The following is a 23,463-nucleotide window of genomic DNA, read 5'->3' on the forward strand; positions in this document are numbered from 1 at the left end:
GACAGACACACTTCCATTAGATGTATTTAGTCAAAATTTGATACATATCTACAAATTTGGTGTAAAGAATGCATTGAAAATTTCATTCATTGAGCTCATTCCGATTTTAAATTATCATGTTCCTGCCGCACAACCTACAAACATATATATATATATATATATGTAACATATTTTGGTTTAAGTAGAATGCAGGTTTGAAGACATAGACGAGACGTTGTATTTTTAATTCCGTTTTATTCGCTCTCGGGAGGCAAACATGATTATTTACAAAAAGGCACAACGCAGCACAAAAACAGAAGGCAAAAAGGGCCGAACAAATAATCGCTCGCCTTGTATAGCATAGGATTTCCGGCCACGCGCCGAGGCAATGACCTTTGACACCTGTTCAAGGGTATCGAAGTATCACTCTCATTTGAAACGTAGGTCTTGATGGCGCATTATTTTTACAAAGGGATTAATTAAACCGAAAGTGGAATTGGATCACGAAATAAGAGAATATTTTAGAATGAAGTTACTATGGGCTAAATTAAGATAAAATCTTGGAAATTAATTAAATTGAAATTAGAATTAAAATATATATATATTCGAATTTAGGATAATCTAAAGTGAGGAGATTCATCAAAATTTCAAGGTCGAATTTTCCGACGATTACAAAATTTTCTTTTTGAATATTTCTCGTAAAAAGATTCGTCTGTTTTTTGCTCAAATGTATTTCTGTTTCAACCTAAAATTCGGTTCACATAATGTTGATATCGAACAAAGTATATGAAAACTTTGAGAATAATGGAGAGGTTCGATAATGATGACGGACCTTTTTTGTATTTTAAAGACTTTATTGTTTCTCCGCTTTCGGGAGTTGGATTGAGCCTTGCCTTTCGGCGTTGCTGCTTCGTCGATGATGTTACAAAGACTGATCGTTTTTTACATATACCGCTAGAGGGCGTTACAAGTGAGAGGCGGGGCAACATGCTTACGTAACATACTCCCGCCTTGAAATTGCACAATTTCAATATTCAGACACTATATGAAATTCACACATAACAATAAATTCGACAGAATTATTACAAAAAATGAATAAATGTAAAAACAAATTTAAAAAATACTGAAATAATTCTTAAATATAAATTTACACAAAATAGTACTGAAATAATTCTTATATATACACATTTATACAAATGAGTTAAAGTCTCTATATATTATTTACAATCATATACACATATAAATCCAATTAATTTTTTGGAAGTAAACATATTTGACTAATACCTCTTTTAATAATACCATTCAAAACTCTTATTACAACAACTCTGACTAAACCATCTGAACCTTTTATTGATTCTTGAATTCTACCCAGTCTCCATTTATATGGAAGCAAATCTGGATCTTTGATTACAACCATATCATTAAGAGTTGCCTTATTCTTAGTTAACTGCCATTTGTTTCTAAGATGTAAATTATTCAAATAATTATGTTTCTAATTTTTCCAAACTTGTTGTACTGATTTAGTTAATTTTGCCATTTTGACAAATAATTAATTTACTCTGAAAATTCAGAAGGTTGCACCTTGCTTACCATGAAGTTGGATGCTGCTTCAATTTCCATTATTATTATCTTACCTTTTTTACATTTTAGAAGAACACTTCAAATGATTAATAAATCTGAAAAGATAACTTACAATTTTAGTATAGTTGTTACTTAAATTTAAAATATTACAAATAAAATTATTAGAAATATTAGTTAGTAAATTCAATTCACAAAAAGTTTTAACTTCCTTCATAAAGTCATTATTGATTGCACACACTCGCGATTTGCTGCACAAAGGACTTGTTTTCACTTCACTGGATTTATTTATTGAGCACTCATGGATGACTGCAGCGTAGGCCTTATTTGAGGCATCACAGAAGCAATGTAGATCTATGGTGGGTGGGTGGAAACCCATTTGTGAAGTTGCATGCCTCCTTTACTTAAAAGTTCTATTAACTGCTGTTGTAAAGCTTTGGTTTCTGGTAAGTTAATTGAACCAGTTAAAATGTCAACATAAACATCAGTAAGAAGTGCTGCAGATGCTTGAGGAAATTCACTTTTTTCTTTCTCAGCTAATGCCTTGAGTGTTCTGGAGGCTAAAAATGGAGCACATTTTGTTCCATATGTCACAGTCCGTAGTCTGTATGTTTCCACAGGAGCAAATCTATTAGGTTTACACAGAATTTTTTGCAGGTCTCTATCTGTTTCTGCGACCAAAATTTGGCGATACATTTTCTTTATATCTGTACTAAATGCAAACTGATATGTTCGGAATCTTGGAATGATGCAAAATAGTTCCTGTTGAACTGTTCCGCCGTTCAATAAAATGGAATTAAGTGAAACTCCATTGTTAGAATTTGCAGATGCATCAAAAACGACACACAAGGGCGTTGATGTGCTTTCTGGGCGAAACACGGCATGATGAGGAATATAATATTCACTATTGGCAATGTCAGGAGAATCTAAAATTCTTTCCATATGATTTAACTGGAAATATTCATCCATAAAAGCCTTGTATTGCATTGCCATTGTTTTATTTTTATTTAATCTTTTCCAAAGTAAATTTAAACGTCTTTCCGCCATTTCTTTTGAATCGCCTAGAGTAGAACGTTTTTCTTCAATTATTGGTAATTTAACATTTCTTCCGGTACTATCTTTCTTATCAGTGGAAAGAAAATGTTCCTCACAGTAAGTTTGTTCATATGTTTTTGATTCGACTGAATCATCTGTATTATCATCAGGAAAAGATTCTAAGTTAAAGAAATTTTTAACAGAATTCTCCAGATTATCATTTTCAAAAATTAATCCAGAAAAGAAATGAGAATTTCTGCTGTTGATTGTTCCCGTTACTAAATATCCGAACACACTGTTTTGTAACAAGAGTGAATTATCATATGATCTAAATTTTTCTGCCTTCAATAAATCAAAGAACAACTCGCATCCGAGTAATGCATTAATTTCACTAGGAATATGAAAAGTCTCATCCGCAAGTTTTATCTCACTTGGGAAGTTAACTTTTGAGATATCAATTTCTTTAGAAGGAGTTAAATGCGTTATTTTAGGCATAATTAAAAATGATGCAGTTCTGGAAAAATCATTGTCTTCATTAAAAATGGTAGTGGTTAATTTATTTTTAACGAAGAATTCTCCTCCGTTAATACCAGAGATGGATGCATTAACCTTTTCCCGCTTCAAATCTAAAGAATTGGCCAAATCTGCAGTTATTATGTTTACCGAACTCCCTGAATCCAACAGGGCCTTTATTTTTATTTTTTGACCAAATGCGTCTTCAATAAATAACTGCGCGGTGCATAGAAGGTTTGAAGATAGTTTCGAGTTACTTGCAAGCGCTGACTCAGCCTCAGGGGTCAGTTTTTGGGGGAACCTCGACGAGCCAGACGGTTCATTGTTTACATAAAGTTGCTCCCCCGCGTCTGGGGGCGTTACCTCTGCAAGGCGCGTACTTTTAGGATCCAGATGTATCAAAGAATTATGGCTTGATTTTTGACAGCTTCGGCAGCGGAATGTGGATTTGCAGGGTGGTTTATGCAATTTCAAACAGTTCTTACAAATGTTATATTTTTCTAAAGGCTCGATTCTTTTAGAAACACTCAATTTTAAAAATTCAGAGCATCTTTGTAAAGGATGTTCCAATTTACATAAAATACATGGCTTTGCATTACTTAGTTTATTCGCATTAAGAAGAAAGTTGTTTGGCTTATTTATTGCGCCTTGAAATTCCTTGTGGAATTTGTTACTTGTGGGGTATTTCCCTAATTGATCGAGTACCATCGCTCTTGATTCTAAAAATTGCAAGAGCTCCTTCAATGAAGGTATTTGTTTTGATTGTATGGACATTTCATATGCCTTTCTACTCTCTTTGTCAAGTCTTTCTAATATTATATTTACTAATATAGCATTTGTTAAGTCATTACAATCTAAATTCAAACTTTTTAAACCTCTCAGACTTTTATTTATTGTGTCTGTGATATTTCGTAAGCCTTTTGCAGACTCAAAATTTAATTTTTCTAGTTTTAGCATATTTCGAATGTGAATATCAACAACTGCTCGCTTATTTTCAAAGCATTCTTCGAGAGCTGCAAACAGTGACTCAAATGTATCGTCACTTGTTTCTATAAATTTAGCTTCACCACGGAGGGCAGCTTTTAAATAAAATAACTTTTGATCATTCGTTAATTCGGTATTATCGTTTATTAGACACATAAATTGATTTTTGAAATTACTGAATTCTTCCATTTTTCCGTAAAACAGCGGTAAGGGAATTTCTGGAAGTTTCGTTTTTAATTCAATATGATTGATATAGGCTTTCAAATTTGAATTTTGATCATTTATATTATGGATTACATTTTCGTTAACATTATAATTAGAGAGTAAGCATTTCAAACTTACCTCTAATTCGTTTCTTTCTTCTTCGATATCCAATATTTCTCGATCGCACTTCTGGCTAAGTGTTTCATCTTCGTCGATTTCTAAATAATCCTTGAATAAAATTTCTAATTCTTGTTTTATTTCTTCCACAATTGCCAGCTTTTGTCGACAGCTTAATATGAATTTATTTTCTTCTTCAACCGTTGAACTACTTTCAACAAACTTTTTAACACTTGTTAGTTTCGCCTTTATCCTTCCACGGATTCTATTTAACTCTTTGGCTTTTTGAGTTTTATTTTTCTCCATAGTTTCGCTAATTCGTCTCCGGATCGCTAGGACCAGAATGGAGAGGTTCGATAATGATGACGGACCTTTTTTGTATTTTAAAGACTTTATTGTTTCTCCGCTTTCGGGAGTTGGATTGAGCCTTGCCTTTCGGCGTTGCTGCTTCGTCGATGATGTTACAAAGACTGATCGTTTTTTACATATACCGCTAGAGGGCGTTACAAGTGAGAGGCGGGGCAACATGCTTACGTAACAAATAAGATATAAACTTATGGCAAAAATAATGTTTTATGAGAAACTTACTCTCTTTCTGAATTCCACTGCTTTTCTACAGAATTTTTCAGCTTCCTCAACTTTTCTTGTTTTCCCATATAAGGCACTCAGAGTATTGAGGGTGGAGGCAATCTATACACAAGAACAAAAACAATGAATGTGAAGTACTAAAAAAATTGTCATTGGCACTAGTTTCACGCAAATAAAATTAATTATAGTATTACAGGTAATTGCCGGTTAGCATGCGGCGGATTAAATGCAAAGTGGGATTATCTAGAAAACCATCATAAAAAAAAATCTTGTATTTTTAAATTAATGGTTAAATTGTTGCGGAAAATGATTAAATCGTGTATTCAATCTTGAAGACTTTAAAAGGCATAGATAAATGTGAAAAGGTTGTTTAGAAAGCAGTGTGTGATTGCAGTGGTGGAATTTCGGCTAAGTAGAGCAAGACAACTGCCTACCTACGGCCGCGTGTCTGAGCGGACTGTAGGTAGGTTGATTAAAAAGATATTAATAGATTACTTACCAAATAAATAAATTTAAACAAGAATTCTATTAATTATAAAGTATTAGGATAATATTAACACTTTTGTAAGTGTAATTGGACAAGTTTGTTATCAGCTTTTTTGCGTTCATTTCGTTAGTATCGCAATTATAAATACAGAGTATCTGCTTAAATAATGTTGTGTTCAAACGAAGATGCCGCGCAGTCGTGAGTTATCATAAATAAATAAAAACATATACATTTTTACAAAGTTTCTAAAATAAAAAGAATCATTTAAATAAGCATTAACATGTAGTTCTAGTTAGAACTATGTTCAAATGGAAAACTAAGTCGACCAGAATATTTTTTTTAAAAAATGCGATGCTTGCCTAAAGCTACAAAATTTCTGTATCTGCCACTGCGTGATTGGTAAAGCAAAAACAATAATTTAGCCGGTCAAGAAATAAAGAATGACTATGACGAGATAAATGAATGAAAGAAAGAATGACAAAATAAAGAATGCAATAAGTAAAATGTAATGCATTCCAAGGCAGTGGCGAACTGGCCTGGTTGCCAGTCTTACCCGACGGCAAGAAGACCTCTAGCGCATATGTATATCTGCATAAAATGGCGCTCAGGCAAATACCAAGACAGCATTCCATTCTAATTTTTTAAACTACAATTCTCACCTCCCCACCAAAAAAAAAAAGAGGATTATGTCGATGTGGGAGTTAAAGTTAAGCCTAAATAATTTATATATTTATATATATATGATCTAATACCACTAACTAGTCAATATGTCTTAATTATTCAAACAGATAAATTAAACTATTTATAAAAAATAATACAGCAATTATTAAAAATGTATAGTTAAGATGTGTAAAAGTATTTGAATTTATATTTTAGTATTTTAAAACAAAATGACGGATAAATAAAAATATGTATGTGGACGGACAAATGTTATATGTAATTATTTCAGGGCCCCTTCCCAGGAAAAACATTAGTGCCATTGGTCCTCAGCAAGCTTATTCCGAGCCTGACGAGATCAATTGAATGCACATTAATTATATATTTTTATAATTTATCAAAATATTCATACATATAATTATTCGAATTTCGTATTTAAATCTTTAAGAGGTTTAAACTATTAATATATCAAACATTTCCTGAGCAAATTCTAATAAAATTTCATAAAAAACTTTTCGAAATGATTTAAAATTTTTTGAACAACATTTTTATTCTATTCATTACGATGTCTTTCATATGAAATAGCCGTTTGTATTTACTGGCATTTATACAGTTATATCTATTAATAGTAAAAGAGGAAATATGTATCTTGTGTTTCGACTCGTTGGCGCATTACAGGCTTAATTGTTAGCAAACTTGACACAGATATACTTCGGAAGATGGGGATGTCACCTCATAGTGATTTTTTGGCACTTGAGTTAATTTTAATCAATCAAAAGTGAAGCGAAATTTCGATGGGTTTAGTGATAACTTCTGAAAATATTAACTGACACAAAGATAGTTACAAACCGCATCCCCTTAAAATTAAAAAACAAAAACAAAAAAATTACACCAATTTAAAATTAAAACTCTCATCTTTTCAGTGATATATTTTGTTGTGCTATTTTCTCTCCAATTCAACAAATTTTTAAAAAAACATTTCTGGTTATGATATGTAGCAGTTGTTTCATTTGCTGAAATTTTAATTAAAGATCTTTGATTTTGAATAATTAATCAAGAAACTTCTCTAATGTTACGTAATCTCATTAAATTCCAGAATAAATATAAATGTCATAAAAATTCAAAATATTTTCATTTATTAAAGTTTGGTACCGAATTATTAGTTTAATTTTTTTAAATGCAGTGAATTAATTTACCGCCGTCATTTAATATCAAAATAAGAAATAATAATTTTGAATTAAAAAAAATATTTAAGTTCAGTTAATTTCTTATAAAAGTAAAGGTTTTAATCAATATTCTATTCGTATTTTTTTCCCCAATGATTAATGCATCGACTACTCAGTTATTTTTTGAAAGAAGTAATTAGATGAAAAAAAGTTTTTTAATATTTAAAGTATATTTCCTTTAAAAACAACGTACCTCAAAACTCGGTTGAAAGATTCGTTTCCAAGAACAAGAAATATCAAGATTTCTTTTTTGGTTATTCTGATCCGAATATACAACGAAATAAATTCATCCCAGCCTCCAAACGATGCAAAAATATCCATTAATAACTCGTTACTCTATCCACACCTCATCCATCATATAAAAGTTTTTTTATTTCTTCCTTCTAATTTTTATATTTGGCTCTTTTATTATTAATAAAATTTATTCCCGGTTCTTTTCATTCACTTTAGCTCATAGCAATTCTAAACAGTCCAGATTTCACTTTTATTTATATAATTACGTTTTAAAAGCATATGTAACAGAAAATTCTTTATTAGAATCTTTTCACTCCATCGCTTGTTTTTAAAAATTTTATCTGCTTTTTTTTTGGAAACTGAAAGATAGCTGTACAGATGCGATTAAGTCCCGCTGTCTCCTGGCAACCACTATTTTTAGATCCAATCCGCCACTGCTCCCAGGGCTGTGCAAAATTAATCAGCCCCTGCAGAAGAAAATGACATCATATCGGCGCGAGCGTTCTGCGCATCATTCGGCGAAAGCTATTGAAAAGACAAAATAAGCCAGTTGCTTTCTTATTTCATCCGTTCTATATTAACTAAGAATTAATTTTTTAAATAACCATCCCTACTTTTATAATTTCGTTTATAAAATAACTTATCCGTCATTATTATTACTGATTTCCATTCTTTATGGATAATTGGTGTACTGTAAATTAAAATAGGATTCCTGTAATTATATTACAAAATAATAATTACTTAAAAATAAATGTTCGTATTTTTAGAATAATTTTTGAGTGAAAATTGTGTAACAAGGCAAAAACTAGCTTCAATTCTCCAATAGACTAATTTCTTTCGGAGTAAATTTTCAGCGAACATTTTTAATTGCTGAAATTGATTGAACTTATTTATACTAAACCAAAAATAAAAGTTACAGCAATTAAATTTTTGGGGACTCAAAAAGTTATTTAACCTTTATTTTTCACCATCTATCTACCAAAAAATTAAATTGCAACGCTTTAATGCAGGGAGAGAAAAAAAGAAGAAAAAAAAAGGAGTAGGCGGGGAAGACGCAGCCTACGTTAAGAGAAGTATATTGAAACCCACCAGCCCTCTGAAATCGTGGGGTGCACGATAAACGAAGAACAATTAACTCTCGACTCATTAACTGAAGTATTGGCAGATGAAAATGGCTAGGAATAGTGTATTTGCTTTGTTTACTTTCTGCAATAAACTTAATTTTATTATTCTTTTTTAATAATAAAAACATCAATTCATTTTTCATGCACTTGAAAGTACTATAGGTGTCAAAAAGACTTATTACTCACACTTATATCGTTTTGGTCCAATGTTTTCCTTTTAATGTCTAAAACTTCCAGCTGTATTTTTGCAGCGTCTTTATATCTTCTCATACCTCTGAAATAAATAAATAAATAAAAAGGGAATATTGTTATTTATTTTGATATAAATTGAGTTTTTTTAAATCATTTTTTTTCCAAACGTAAATAATAATAAAGATGAAAGTACTTGGAAACCAATTTTGATGACTCTGAATTAGCTGCAGATTAATCATACCTACCAGCAATTATTTACAAAATTATCAGCTTTGTCTTTTCTTATGTATGCCAATTTGTGCATATACAGGCCATAAATATTATAATAACGAGTACCTAAAAACCAAACTTCGCTCAACATTTTTTTTTTAAATCGTAAATAAAATCCTATTGTATGGCTCATTTAAAGTGAAATCAAACTGAACTGCAAACGCGGGATCGAACATGAGGAAAATGTGTGGGAATCCGAAGTCGTAACCATTACTCCATCCCTGATACGCTTAAGCCCGTCATGTACGGCCGCATGCCAATATTTGGTAATAATTTTTTTACATAAAGTTGCGGGGTTTTTCTGGGGAAGATGCCTATATAGATAAACTTAAAAAGCAAAACTTTATCTAAATATAAAATTTGATCCAAATCGTTAGAGCCGTTTCCAAGATACCCGAAATAAATTTTATATATATATATATATATTTTGATTGATTTTGATTGAAGTAGAATGCAGGTTCGAAACAGTGAAGAGACTTGGTATTTTTAATAATCTTTTTGTTCTATTCCGAGTGGCAGGCATGATTATATACAAGAAAACGCAGCGCGGAAAACACAGAAGTAAGAAAAGGGGAAAAAGGGACGAACAGATGATGACTTGCCTTATATAACATAGGATTTCCGGCCACGCGCCGAGGGAATGACCTTTGACACCTGTTCAAGGGTATCGAAGTATCACTCTCATTTGAAACGTAGTTCTTGATGGCGCATTATTTTTACAAAGGGATTAATTAAACTGAAAGTGGAATTGGATCACGGAATAAGAGAATATTTTAGAATGAAGTTACTATGGGCTAAATTAAGATAAAATCTTGGAAATTAATTAAATTGAAATTAGAATTAAAATATCATTACATATATATATATATATATATATATATATATATATATATATATATATATATATATATATATATATATAAGAATTGCTCGTTTAAAGTTTTAAGATAAGTACTGTTGACAAACAGTTAAAAGTAATCATGTCAAAAGAAAAAAAAAAAAAAAAAAAAAACTAGTTTGTGCGTTCTTGTTTTAAAATGTCACCTCCTCGGTAATTGGAAAAATAAAGCTATCAGTATATCGTCAGTAAATAATATGTGCTGCAGATATATTAATGTGTTAATTTTTTTACTATTACATAATGGCATTTTAAAGGGACAAGAATATATTAATTCATTTTTCGTTTGGCTTGGACATTTTCAGCTGTATGGCGACGATACTTATTAATCACATCTGAACTCGAAAACTGAGCATGAATATAAATAAATAAAATTATAAAAATCTAAGAAAGCCAACTGAAATGGAGAAAAAAGAAACAAAGTATTGTTCTCCGAACGATGATTATATATAAGAAGTGGGTGGGTGGGAAGATATTAAGAAGTTTACATTTCTGAAGAATATTACTTACTGCATATATCAAGATGATAGCTTTTCTGTTGAGAGCGTAGCAAGCCTATTAAGTTACAGATTAGTTCTCGACCAATAATTCTGAATTGCTTTTCTTAACTTTATTTTATTTCCTTATTTTACTTTAACGCTGATTTGTAGAAAGCAATTTCTGCTTCATACACACTATTTAAAATTTTACTTATTTAATTTTATTATGAATGAATGAAGACTTATGTAAATCATTAATTTTAAAGAAAATAAAAATAAAACCCTCAGAAAATACTTTCAGAATTAACTATATAATTTAAATTGATGAGAATAACATTGAATTATGACAATTTTCTTTTGATATTACTAGATTGAATACTCAACTGGTATTACTCATTTAATTCAGATGAAAAAGGGAAAAAGCTGACTTCTAGCACAGAATAAAAGAAAAAGAGTTAAAAAAAAAGAAAAAAAGGACACATCTTTTTATTTCTTCTAATTTTTTATGTATATCTTCCAGTTTGGTTTAGTTATATTAAAGTCTCGTTTTAAGGAAACACTAGGGCTATTTTGGGACGGACCTCCTATTTTGAGTCGCGGTCAGATGGCGAGGGCGACACCTGAACTGGTGCCCCCTTTCACAAGCTTTCACGTCACACCAGCGGGAGGACGTTTGACTCCAACGGGTTTGGCGTGCGCCAGGCCCGCTTGCACTGCGGTTCTTCTGTGGAATGTGGTCTCGAATCTGAAACCCTTACCACCGGGCCTCCGCGACCCTCTTATATCTTCCAGTATTCGAGGAATATGTTTTACAATACTACTCGGTTCAGGAATCCATCATTGCTCAAGCTACATATAATTTTTTTATACAGTCTGAAGCTTTTTATATTGTTTTTATAGAACATATGAGTAATATTGCAGTTTATAGACATTTAATATTTTTGCTTTTGTAAATGCAAAAATAATACGCTCCTTATACCGGAGCAATTAATTAAGAAGTATTTTGTGTATAACATCAAAATAAGGAATGACAAAGAAAAAAAGCTGTGAACCGTCAATTAAAAAAGGAAAAGGTTGCTTTTCATGAAATGTAATTTTGTTACCTGTAGACTATAGTTATAATGTCCATCATCGCAACTACATCAGGATGATGTGGACCGTATTTTTCCTGTAAATCTTGTAATGTTGTTTTGCACAAGGGAGCAGCAATTTCATACGATCCTTTTGCGATGTAGCCCATTACAAGGTTATAAAAGATTTTAAGCCTCGGATTTAAAGAGCAGTCAATTTCTATCAAGCATGGTAAGTTCGGGAAAGAAGCTATAACAGAAAATCGTGTATAACGAAGAATTAGTAACATTTTCATCATTTCTTTACAAGAATCTTGCATAATGATTAATTAGTAACATTTACGTCATTTCTTTACAGAAAATCATGTATAAGGAAGAGTTAGTTAAATTTTCGTCATTTCTTCGGTACCTATGCAATATTAAATATTTTTTGTTTGCTATCATTTTGGATTTCTTTAGAGCACAAATAATTTGCAAATAAGATTATTGAATAAATTTTCTTCATATTCTGTTCACAAACATAATGAATCATAAGGGAGGTTTTAATGAATATTTTTCGACAGTTAATTAAAAAAGTTATGTTTTATTAATAAAAACTATGTTTCCATACATTTAGTGTTGTAATTCCTACTGTTTGAAGATATTATATATATTTTATATAAAAGAAATATGAGAGAAAAATAAGACGTATATGCAATTTGACAATATAAAAATGATAATGTATGATTATGTGAAAAATTATGTTAATTTTGCTCTCAAAATTTCGACAACATGGAAATAAAAACAATAATTCAAATAAATAAATATGCCATTCGATCTGAATTCCGTTAAAATACAAAAGTAAAGGCTCTGTGTTTTCTGGAAGCAAAATTTGTAAATATGAGAGTAAACTCTTCTGGCACAGTGCGGTGATTAAACCATTAACTGCGTATTTTTCTCCGTTATCTAATTAAATGGCACCTTTTAGAAGGTATTGCCTTATTCCTTCAATTAAAAGTTCATAGAACCTTTGAATGCTTATGTATGATTAAGTACATAACTATTCCACTAACTAAGCCACTTTTGTATTGAATTATAATATCTGTGAAGGATTATAATGAATATTATTGAATTATAATGTCTGTGAAGGATTATAATGAATATTATTGAATTATAATGTCTTGCTATTTAGAAAAACGATTCTTTGATGCACGGGAGTCGATCAGGTACCACAGACAAAGGGTTAATTAGTATATTTAAAATAAATGTTTAAATTGCCCTACTATTTACGATTAGGTATTAATTTGTGCAATTAAATATTACATAATGATTAACAAAAAATTATTTAGCATGCAGGGGGATTCAAAATTCTAGAGTTACTTTGATAGTCAATAATTCGCAAACAAATGAGGGTAGAAAGATGGCCGCTAGCACAAGAGGAATGATCTTTTTTGTCACTAAGTCCGAATTTATTAGTTTTATTATTTAAAATTTATAAGCCACCAAATTGCTCTAATTTTTGGTTGAACAACACTAGTGGATTCAACGTCTACATGAGATCACATGATGATGTCATTGAACAATTTCTATAGCAACATGAATGCTATTAGGGACGGAATTCATAATTGTTTGGATAATGATAACTGAAAGTGAAATTACCTTTAAACTGACAAGCCCTATCAGTCATCTTCTGATGAATCTGAAATCCCGCCACCAGGCCATTGCAAACTTCTTACATTTTCAGAAACAGCATTTTATTGACCATTTACATTTACACTTACCTTCTGTTTCATCCGTTTCCTTTTCATCTATAAAACTGAGGTCAAGTGATTCTCCTTCGTCTGATGTTTCTTCTGTACACGGCTGAATCAAAAAATCGACATCTCATCAAAATGACATCACTATAGGAAATTAAAAAACGAAATAAGAAGAAAAAGACTTCTTTTTAACTGAATTAAAATATTATATATTTTTTGAACCAAAAGAATTTGACTCACTTCCTCACACAAAAGAGAATTCATGAAAGCCAAATGATCTCTCTCTACTTCCAAGGTGACTGACTGTTCTTCAGTTTCAATTAATCTTCGTTGAGTAATGGAGAGGTCACGCCGCAAGGTATTGTTTTCCAGTTTTAATGCTTTGATTCTTTCTTTAAGGTTTCCAATTTCTTCTTCGCTTTCTCGAACTTCATTCTCAATATTCTCGACAATATTGTTGAGGGTTAAAAAAATCTGCGTAGTGAAAGAAAATAATTCTCACATGATTAGAGTACCTAAATGGAAGAGTCAGTAAGATTCTCAAGAGAGTGTAAAAATATATTACGCTAGTGTTCATCATTTATGCTCGCTTTTCGGCATTGATATTTACTGTATTAAAAGCACATACTGCCTATGTCAGCCTACTAAAGTGAATATTTTATTAAAAGTGGGGACCCCTTGGGGATCTCGGACATGGGACGAGAAAATAAAAGCACATACTGCCTGTGTCAGCCTACTAAAGTGAATATCTTATTAAAAGTGAGGATTCCTTGGGGATCCTCACTTTTCACGAGAAAATGCAGAATAAGTAAACCAGTTCTCGCTTCCCCAGTGGCTTTAATAATGTGTGGGGGTCGATGCCAATGACAATTGAAAATTTCCCTTTCGTCAGTGGTGAACGTATGGACTATACACAATGAGAGCCATTTTGAGTTCATCTCAGTGCCTGATTTATTGTCTTGACAGCCTTATCTTTCAGTGACTAGGCAGAACTGATGTAACTCTTCTACGGTTATTAAAATAAGATTGCGTAATGTGCACTGCATAGAGCAACAAAATACCTAAATCTGCCTCTATGTTTAGCATAATTTTGTAATGCTAGGATCTAAAGCTTTAGTCACTGTCGTCAAAATATCAGAACGAGAAAGTCAAGAGTGAACGAATCACAGATAAATGATGCAGTATATGCTTCTGTACATCACAGTATTTTGTAAAGAGATCTCTCAAAGTAAGCATTACCGATTGGCGCAGTATACCCAAATATGGCTCTTGCGCCAATAAACCAAATCAAACCAAACCTCAAATTGAGCAAATAGTGGTTCAAAACAAGCTGACAGAAGAGAAGGTTTTAACTACAATCCAAGGGTCAAACGGCATGGGGAAAAAATCAACGGAGGATGGCGCAACGGGAAACTGTTCTTTAAAAATATTGTAAGTGCTTAAGCTTGAAAATATATTTAGAACCGAGCAGTGCTGGATATGTAAAAAACAATATATATATATATATATGAACTATATATGTAAGGATATATGAACTAAAATCATAACAAAAAAAATGTAGGAACAGACTAAATTTGATATTCCAGCAGTACTATTGTTTTCTTATTTTGTAATTTCGATTATTCTAATTTCAGATTTCGGTTATTCGCAAGTGATAATTTTAGAAATTGTTATTTGACTGATTTTTATGGCATCTTAGAACTCAAATTATTAAGTATTCAGTTATGCCAATTTTGATTCGAAATTGATGCAGTAACTAAACGAGTGGAAATGGTATCCACCGAAACTTTCCAGCATATTTATTAATAAAGGTGTTATCCCTGCGCCCAGCATAAAAATGTTAACCTTGGACAAGGACGAGGGCTCAGTTTTTAATTTTCAAAGTCCCACATATGACAATTGTGTGCTTCGCAGTAAAGAAAATGATGCATGCATATTAACTACATGCCGTTGGCTAGCAGCATTTATGGAAGACTGATCTTTGACGAGAATCTAACTTGCGATCTTTAGTGACTAGTCGCTGGCATGCGGTAAATGCACAAGATCAGAAAATCAAATGTGCATTTTGGACTCCTTTTTTTTTGCCAAAAGAATGAAACCAAAATTTGACATTGAACTATGGTTATAGTCACAAGATGTACCGAATTTTGAAAGTAATTGTGTTTATGATTTATTCTGCTTACAAAAATGGAAATGTGCAGGCAGTTTGATAGTCAACCGTTTGACAGATTTTGTTCAAATTTTTTTAAAAATCTATATTTTAGATGTGAAACATATATACCAAATTTTATCTACCTAGCTCTTCGAATTTTGTAGTTATCAAGTGCACTTGTAATCGCACAGACAAATAAACTTTCGTCCAAAATTTGATAGAAATCTACAAATTCTGTGTAAAATCCATATACTAAATATCATCCACCTAGCTCACAGTGTTTTTGAGTTATCGTGTTCACAGACAGACAGACAAAATTCCAAAAATGTCTTTTTCGGACTTACAGAAGTCTGAAATGATCTGATTCTTCAAAATCTCGAGTTCGAATTTTTTAACAATTTCAATATTTTCTCTCTTATATTTCGCTTACAAGAAAGTAAGAATGCATTTAATTCCATGCAATTTTCAAATCATGATTTTAAAATGTAAAGGAACTTTGAAATTCCACCTTTATTACTCTAAAGTTGGATAATTCTGAAAAGAATACGGAATGCAAATATTTAAGTCTAAAATATGACCAGTTATAATGCCATTCATAAAAAATGCCATAGATTTCCGTTTTTCTTTATATGCATTTATAGTATATGAAACATATTATTACATAGTTCTGGTGGATTCATTAATTTGTGTCCTCTAAGAAAAAATTAAATTCGTATAGATGATGACTATTAATCTTTAAAAATAGTAAGAATTGACCCATGATAAATATCAAACGTAATTAATTGTTTTTTTAATTTCAAGCAAATAAAAAGAAAAGACAGGAAAATATTTATTCAATTTAAAAACATGAAATATTTAAAAATTGTAATTATTAATTTTAATATGTTTGTAGTCGTCTTTTTAATTTTATTAAACCTTTATTTGCATAGCACCGTATTCTCGGTGGATTATTCTCTAGCAGCGCCACAAGCAATAAATTTAATTTAATTTGTAAATAATAATAATAATAATAATAAACCCACAAGAGAAGTGTTAACGCAGTTCTGTAGGTATTGTTTTTATTTTAGTTCAAACAATCATTTTCTTTTTCTGTTGAATACTCAAGGAAAAGTCATTGTTTTGCACATTCAATTAACAACATTTTTTTTCGGTTTTTCATTAATTTATCACAATATTGAAGGGATGTGAAAGTAGTTTTGGTAAATAAAACAATCAATCTTAGTAGACAGATAGCGAGGGTAACTGTCAAAGTGCTTGAATTACTGTCGAAAATTTTTTTATAAATTATAAATCAAATCATTATTTGTTATTTAAATATTAACCACTGTTTTCATTATTGATAATAATTATAAATATATATAGGAAGAAAAAAAAAGACGGAAGAAGTTGATTAACGTAAATTGCAAATGGCCCGCCATATCAAATTAGATTCTAATTTCTAACTATATTTGCCTCTCTTGCAGAAAAAAACCGTTAAAAGTTCCCTCATCAGTTTCGTTCGGCTGACCTTCGACCTCAGACAGGCGAATACATTTATTGAGACAGGGGAAAGGTATATCGCTCACGTAATAAATTGCAAGTATTTCTCTAATCACGTGACTGAGCACACGTGGCGAATTTTCGGTTTTTATTGAATTTAGTTGTTTTTGTTTTCTTCTCACCAAAAGAATGTTCTGTTGTTGAGTGATTAATATTAGTATTCTTCATATACATTCATTTTCTGGGAAAATAAATAAATTTATATTTCATAAAGTTTTTACCGCCAAAATCGTATCGAATGGGCGCATATGGAGGTAAGTTTTTGCTATTACGCTATCGAAATCTCATATTGGACCATTATGATTTTCAATTTTTTAAAAATTATCGAGCTTCATTTTGAAGATTTTGCCTATTTAGACAGAAATCATTTCGAATTATCTGACAAAATTTTAAATTTCAACGAGCGGTACTGTTGTTGCTAATTTTCTTTACTTCATTTAATTTATTGATATCAGCACTTCAGATGATCATCTAAAGCATACAATGGATAATAAGAAATATTGATTGCTGAATTTAAAAACTAAATGCATTTAACTAAACTCAAAACACTAAGGTCACAGATCTATTTAATTGGCCGTATACACATTGCTGTTGTCTTTCCTTTCTCTCATTTGAATTAGAAATGTTCATAGTGATGAGGTGGCAAAATTTAAAAAAATATATAGTAGTAATGCTCCTTCTGACACTAAAAAGCCAAGTAAAACCGCACTGACACGCACTTTGGGAAGAAATATTTAATTCTCGTTATAGATTTTAGAGTAAAATTAAAAATGTAACAGAAGCTTGTTGCAATTCTTAATCGAAAAATCAGTAAATTTAATAAAGTACAGTTTTTAGAAATAAACGTTTATTAGAATACTAAACAATATACTTTTTTATTTTAATTGTTTTTATTTCTTAGTTTCAAGACTAAGAAATAAAAATAATTAAAATAAAGCGATCCATTGTTTTTCAAATTTATTATAAAGTAAAACTTGTCTTAATGAATACAGATTTAATTAAATTAATTGACTAACTGATAAGTAAGTTGTGAAAGTATTAAAGTAGTGTGTTGTCATCGAGAATACGCAAGTATGCATACTTTCAAACCTCTAAGGTGATAACTGAAAAAAAAAAAAAAAATGAAAAATCAATTACAAAATGTAGTCTTTACAAATCTGAAACGAGGCAAGCTTAATAAAAGCATTTATAAGTATTCAAACAGAATATTAACAAATAATCTCCATTTAAATAATACAGCTATCCACTTGCTGTATAAATTTCAGAAATGATTTTTGTATTTGCTAGATTGTTCTTTTGTAAATTTTTTTTTATTTAGTTTGACTTTTTTCATGTTTGTAGATTTGGAATTCTATAATCGATTTTTTTTTTTAATTCTCTTCCTAATACTGTTTCTAAATTTTTGTACATATGTGGATTCTCGATAACAGTATATTATTTTACTATTTTACTTGCCAAATGTTCAATTTATCAAATTTTTAAATTAAATTTTGATCTTAGACTAATGGCACTATCTGATTGTAAACAAAAAATGCTTATTCTAAGGTTCCTTAATATGTATAATAATTAATTATCAATTTAAAATAAAAATAATAATAAAATTTATATATATATATATTGGTTTAAGTAGAATGCAGGTTTGAAGACATAGACGAGACGTTGTATTTTTAATTCCGTTTTATTCTCTCTCGGGAGGCAAACATGATTATTTACAAAAAGGTACAAAGCAGCACAAAAACAGAAGGCAAAAAGGACCGAACAAATAAATGATCGCTCGCCTTATATAGCATAGGATTTCCGGCCACGCGCCGAGGGAATGACCTTTGACACCTGTTCAAGGGTACCAAAGTATCACTCTCATTTGAAACGTAGTTCTTGATGTCGCATTATTTTTTACAAAGGAATTAATTAAACTGAAAGTGGAATTGGATCACGAAATAAGAGAATATTTTAGAATGAAGTTAGGAAGGGCTAAATTAAGGTAAAGTTTTGGAAATTAATTTGAATTAAATTAAGAGTTTAAAATATCATTACATATATATATATATATAATATATATATATATATATATATATATATATATATATATATTAAAAATCTGTTTTTTAAATTCATTAATAATAGTGTGTTTTTAATAATTATTTTTATTTTTCGAAATGAAAATGAAACCTGCACAATATGAAAGAAATCTGTAACATCGTAACTGGTGTTTATTTGAATAAAATAATCATGTCGTCTCTATTTTATAATTGTGAAAACCTCGGACAAGAAACCTTTTTAATTTTATAGTGTAGGCGAATTCTGCTCCCTACTCCCTCACGCATAAACTGATAAGTTAAAAAAAGCTATAAAAAAACGATGTTAAGAACTACGATTTCAGTTTTACTTTTAGATTGTAATTTCTTTTTATGAAGCTATAAATTTATGAAGATTAATAGTATTACGTAACACATTCTGGATAACACGTAGTTGTACTAATGTTTTTTTTTTTTTTTTTTTTTTTTTTTGTAAAATTGGAAATTTTTTTATATAATTTGAGAACTTTGAAAACTGTTATTTAAATATCTTTTAATACATTTTAAAAATATTATCCATACAATGACTCATTTCATTTTTAATCACAAGCGCAAATACAAATAAATATATATTTAGTATTTTTCTGGTTTAAATGTACTTATGCTTTTGCATAGACGCAAAGATTAAAAGTGTATACAATACCAACCGATTTTTAAAATGTAACAAAATTTTGAAACTAATCGTAATATTTGCGATGAATAAATTCTGAAAAGATGATTAAAAAAAAAAAACTATTCTATTCGGGGTTTAAAACAAGCCCGATTCAAAGCGTTTTATAAAAACGTCAGATTTTAGCTTGTCTTCTTATAATAAATATTAAGTGTTAACACGCAACTAAAATTTTATTTAACATTAATGTTATTTGTTGATACATATATATATCTTTGAAAATTGTATTAAATGAAGCTTTAAATGATAAAGATTGAGCAAATAATATTAAAAAAAAAAAAGAAAAAAGAAAGAAAGAAAGAAAGCGAAGGGGAAAAAATAGGGAAACGATGCAATGTTTCCGACTTAATTGGAAAATGATCTTGCATCTAAACTTGAAATTTTCTATCAGCAGAAAAGATCGGTGATAATAATTGCCTCTTTTTGTTATATCTATCATTAGCCCAAGCAGTTCACGGAGGCTGGTTTCGTTTTACATTGAAATCATTATACTCAGTGAACGACTCAAGTTGACAATATGATAAAAGCTATGTGGTGTGTTATTACGTCCAGTTAAGTAGCCCTGAATATGATCCCTATATACTTAAAAGATAATGATATTGTGTAATCTTGTTCACATTGCTAAAGGCGAAATTGCCTACTCTTGACAACCTCTTTTTATATGTATCAATAAATCCTGGAGTGAAAACCAAGATGAACGTCATATTCTTAAAAATTTTTTTTCTTTCTGTTTTTTTGTGTGTGGTGGAGTTTTGGCCAGCTCAATAGAGGCAACTTTATAATTTAATGCAGTTCAATTTTTTACTTGTGACTTCTACTTAATAGATATATTTAGATAGAATATTATTGATTTGATATCCATTTTTTCCTCGTGCTTTCTATATAATAGATATATTTAGATAGAATATTATTGAATCTGTATCCTGAGTAATTAAACAGCAATTCCATCGAAATTTTTCCTTTTAATTTCAAGGAATTTAGTTTGTTAGTTTTGCTGAACAGCCTTAGGAGGTGACGAAAAAAAATATGCATTACTTCATTTAACAGCGAATGTTATTGTCCTCGTCTAAATAACAGCTGTGCGACTGGACTTCGATCGATAAACGATTGAGCAAGGAAGCTCATTCATCTTGCTAAAAACACATGCTAAAAACACACGGTGAAAAACACATGGAGATGACTCATTTGGGACTTTTAAAGGTGAAAGGCAAGTGGATTGGGAGGCATCACTTTATAAAAATATCACACTCTTTCTGACATGGCATGCTTATTGACATTTTTGTTTCGCGAAATATGAAGGTCAGGCAAAGTGTCGATGACTGGATATAGAATATCCTTCTTTTCAGTGCTGCTGTTCCGATCGAAAGGTTGACGGATTAATTTACAGCGAATGATTTGCATGTTAATTATTGAACCAATACCAAAAAATTACATTATATACGTTGCCATATTGACACTCATTGTTATTTGTAAAAAAGGAAAGAAAACCACTAATGTAAAGGCTCTCATTAAAAGGTTTGTTTAATAAAGCAATAAATAAGAGAAATAGTAAGGTTCCCTCCCCTACCTCTTCTTTTCTGAGAGGAAATTTTTGTAGTTCAATTACATTAAAATATTATTATTGTTTGTACCTACCTTCTTTTAAAGTGCTGGTTCAATTAATAATTAGGTTAGAAATAATTTTATTCTCTTAATTGCAAGTTAGTTACATTTATTCATTTCGTGGTTTTATTTTACCTTTATTAATAAAAATCTAGATATTGTAAAGAGACACTACAGATACTTTGAAAATTCATAAGTTTTTGTTTGTTTGTTTAAAAAGAATCATTGCGCACTTACTTTAGAATCTTCCAGACCTCGCTCTATAACGATGAGATTTTTCTTCAAAAAGTCAACTTTTTGTTGAATGAGAGAATTTTTGTCATCTCCACATTCACTCAAAGTTGGCAGCTGCTCCAAAAGTTGATCAAGGATTCTTTTATATTCTTCATGAAGATTTTCTAAATATTTCATGGCATTTTTAGTTTCTTCAACAATCTTGTTTCGATCAAGTGTAGGTCTAGGAATTTCAGTTTTCCTGCATATTTGAAATGAAATTTGGAACTTCAATGAATACATTTTTTGACAATAACATATTTTTTGTTGTAGTGCATATATACTTTAAATGATCATTTATTTTTGCATTTGGAATACTCACCAATTCGGATGCTTTTTTTCTCGCCATTTCAGGAGCCTCATTTTTGCTCCAGAAAACATAATAGTGACGATCCCTCACCTTATCTCTAGGAACAATCTGCAAAATTTAAGAATACATTGCCTAAGTATTCGGAAATCATTCAAAAATCTTGAATCTAGTAGCAGTAGAAAGAATAAATTTTGTTCGCATTGTCAACCAACCGTAATTGCATTACGATGCTTAAAAGCCAGTAGCCAACCATGGATAGAAGGTGAAGTCATTTTCCCGGAAGACAAAAGTTACGCGAGAAAATGATGATTTATGCAATGGAAGTTATTCAAAGAAATGACTCACTGAAATTTATCTTAATCTCATTATTATCACAAGGATAATTTTATTAATCGAAACTTTTAAGATGTTTCGGCGAATTAAGAATCAGTTTTAAAAAAAGGATGCCAAAAGCTTCAATTAAAATCTGCTATCAGGTTTAACGCCCTATAAAGGAGCAAATATGATTTTTAATTTTTCTTATTATCTGTTATGCTTATTTATAAATATATTACACAATAGTTATAATAGTTATTTATAAAGACAGTTTAAGTAAGGTCTTAAATAAAAGAAGTAAATAAAGGAAAAAAAAATCAGTGCACCTATGACTCAACAATAAAATGACAAATATGTTCGCCTAAGTTTTAGCTCTGAATATAAAATCTTCATTAACTGTATTGCGTATAATATTGTTGGCTAAATTTACCAGTTTTTATGTTGGAACTGAACTGTAGTATTTTATTATCTCTAAAAAAAGGAAAGCCATTTGCTTGCGACATATATGCAAATGATAAATAAATATGTGTAATAATAATAAAAAGATCCTCAGATGTAGTTTCTTTCTGAACATTTTTACAGATATTTTTTTTATTATTTTTAAGTGTCTGTGTCATTTTTGTTCTCTTTAAGGCTTTCGAGTGCAGATTCACCAGCTGCTTAACGAGGTAACTCATTTGATTATAGATATTACTATTATTATCCAGATAAAAATACGCAGGGCACTTATTTTAGCTTTCTACTTGGTTTTATTTCTTTCATTGATGTGAATTACTCAAATCCTGTTCAAACTCCAAAACTGAATTCGTTAATTGAATCCGTGAGCCTGACTCATTCTTCAACTCGATAAAGTTGAGTCATTCCCTCATTCATGACAGCTGTTGTCTGGATCTAAGTAACATATCGTGCTGAGTTTTTCCATTTTTAATTATTTTACGGAAAAAGATGTTTTGAAACAAATATGAGCGATAAAAACTACCTCGTTTAGAAAAGTATTTCGCTGTATTGGTTCGAAATTGTATTCCTGGTGTTAGAGTTTTAGAAATTTCCTTTGCATGTATTATTACAGATCATTCTAAATGTAAATATTTTTATTTTACAACATCAATGCAATTTTTACTATGAAAAATGGATAAAGCAGAAACAGAACTTGTAT

The 23,463-nt window shown here is 30.3% G+C and overlaps 1 protein-coding gene across 2 annotated transcripts in view; it reads right to left on the minus strand.

The window, feature by feature from the left end:
• Nucleotides 1–23,463, minus strand: part of LOC129958078 (kinesin light chain-like) — a 48,643-nt gene that overhangs the window by 7,503 nt on the left and 17,677 nt on the right. For both annotated transcript variants that reach the window (XM_056070256.1, XM_056070258.1), the window contains 7 exons: nt 22,005–22,100; nt 21,647–21,884; nt 13,612–13,845; nt 13,396–13,477; nt 11,669–11,885; nt 8,913–9,000; nt 4,999–5,100 (listed from right to left, as the gene is read on the minus strand). In XM_056070256.1, coding sequence (XP_055926231.1) covers nt 4,999–5,100; nt 8,913–9,000; nt 11,669–11,885; nt 13,396–13,477; nt 13,612–13,845; nt 21,647–21,884; nt 22,005–22,063 — 1,020 coding nt within the window. In that variant the 5' untranslated portion in view covers nt 22,064–22,100. The remainder of the gene's footprint in view (nt 1–4,998; nt 5,101–8,912; nt 9,001–11,668; nt 11,886–13,395; nt 13,478–13,611; nt 13,846–21,646; nt 21,885–22,004; nt 22,101–23,463) is intronic.

This window comes from Argiope bruennichi, chromosome X1 (genome assembly GCF_947563725.1).
Source record: "Argiope bruennichi chromosome X1, qqArgBrue1.1, whole genome shotgun sequence".
NCBI classification, from domain to species: Eukaryota; Metazoa; Arthropoda; class Arachnida; order Araneae; family Araneidae; genus Argiope; species Argiope bruennichi.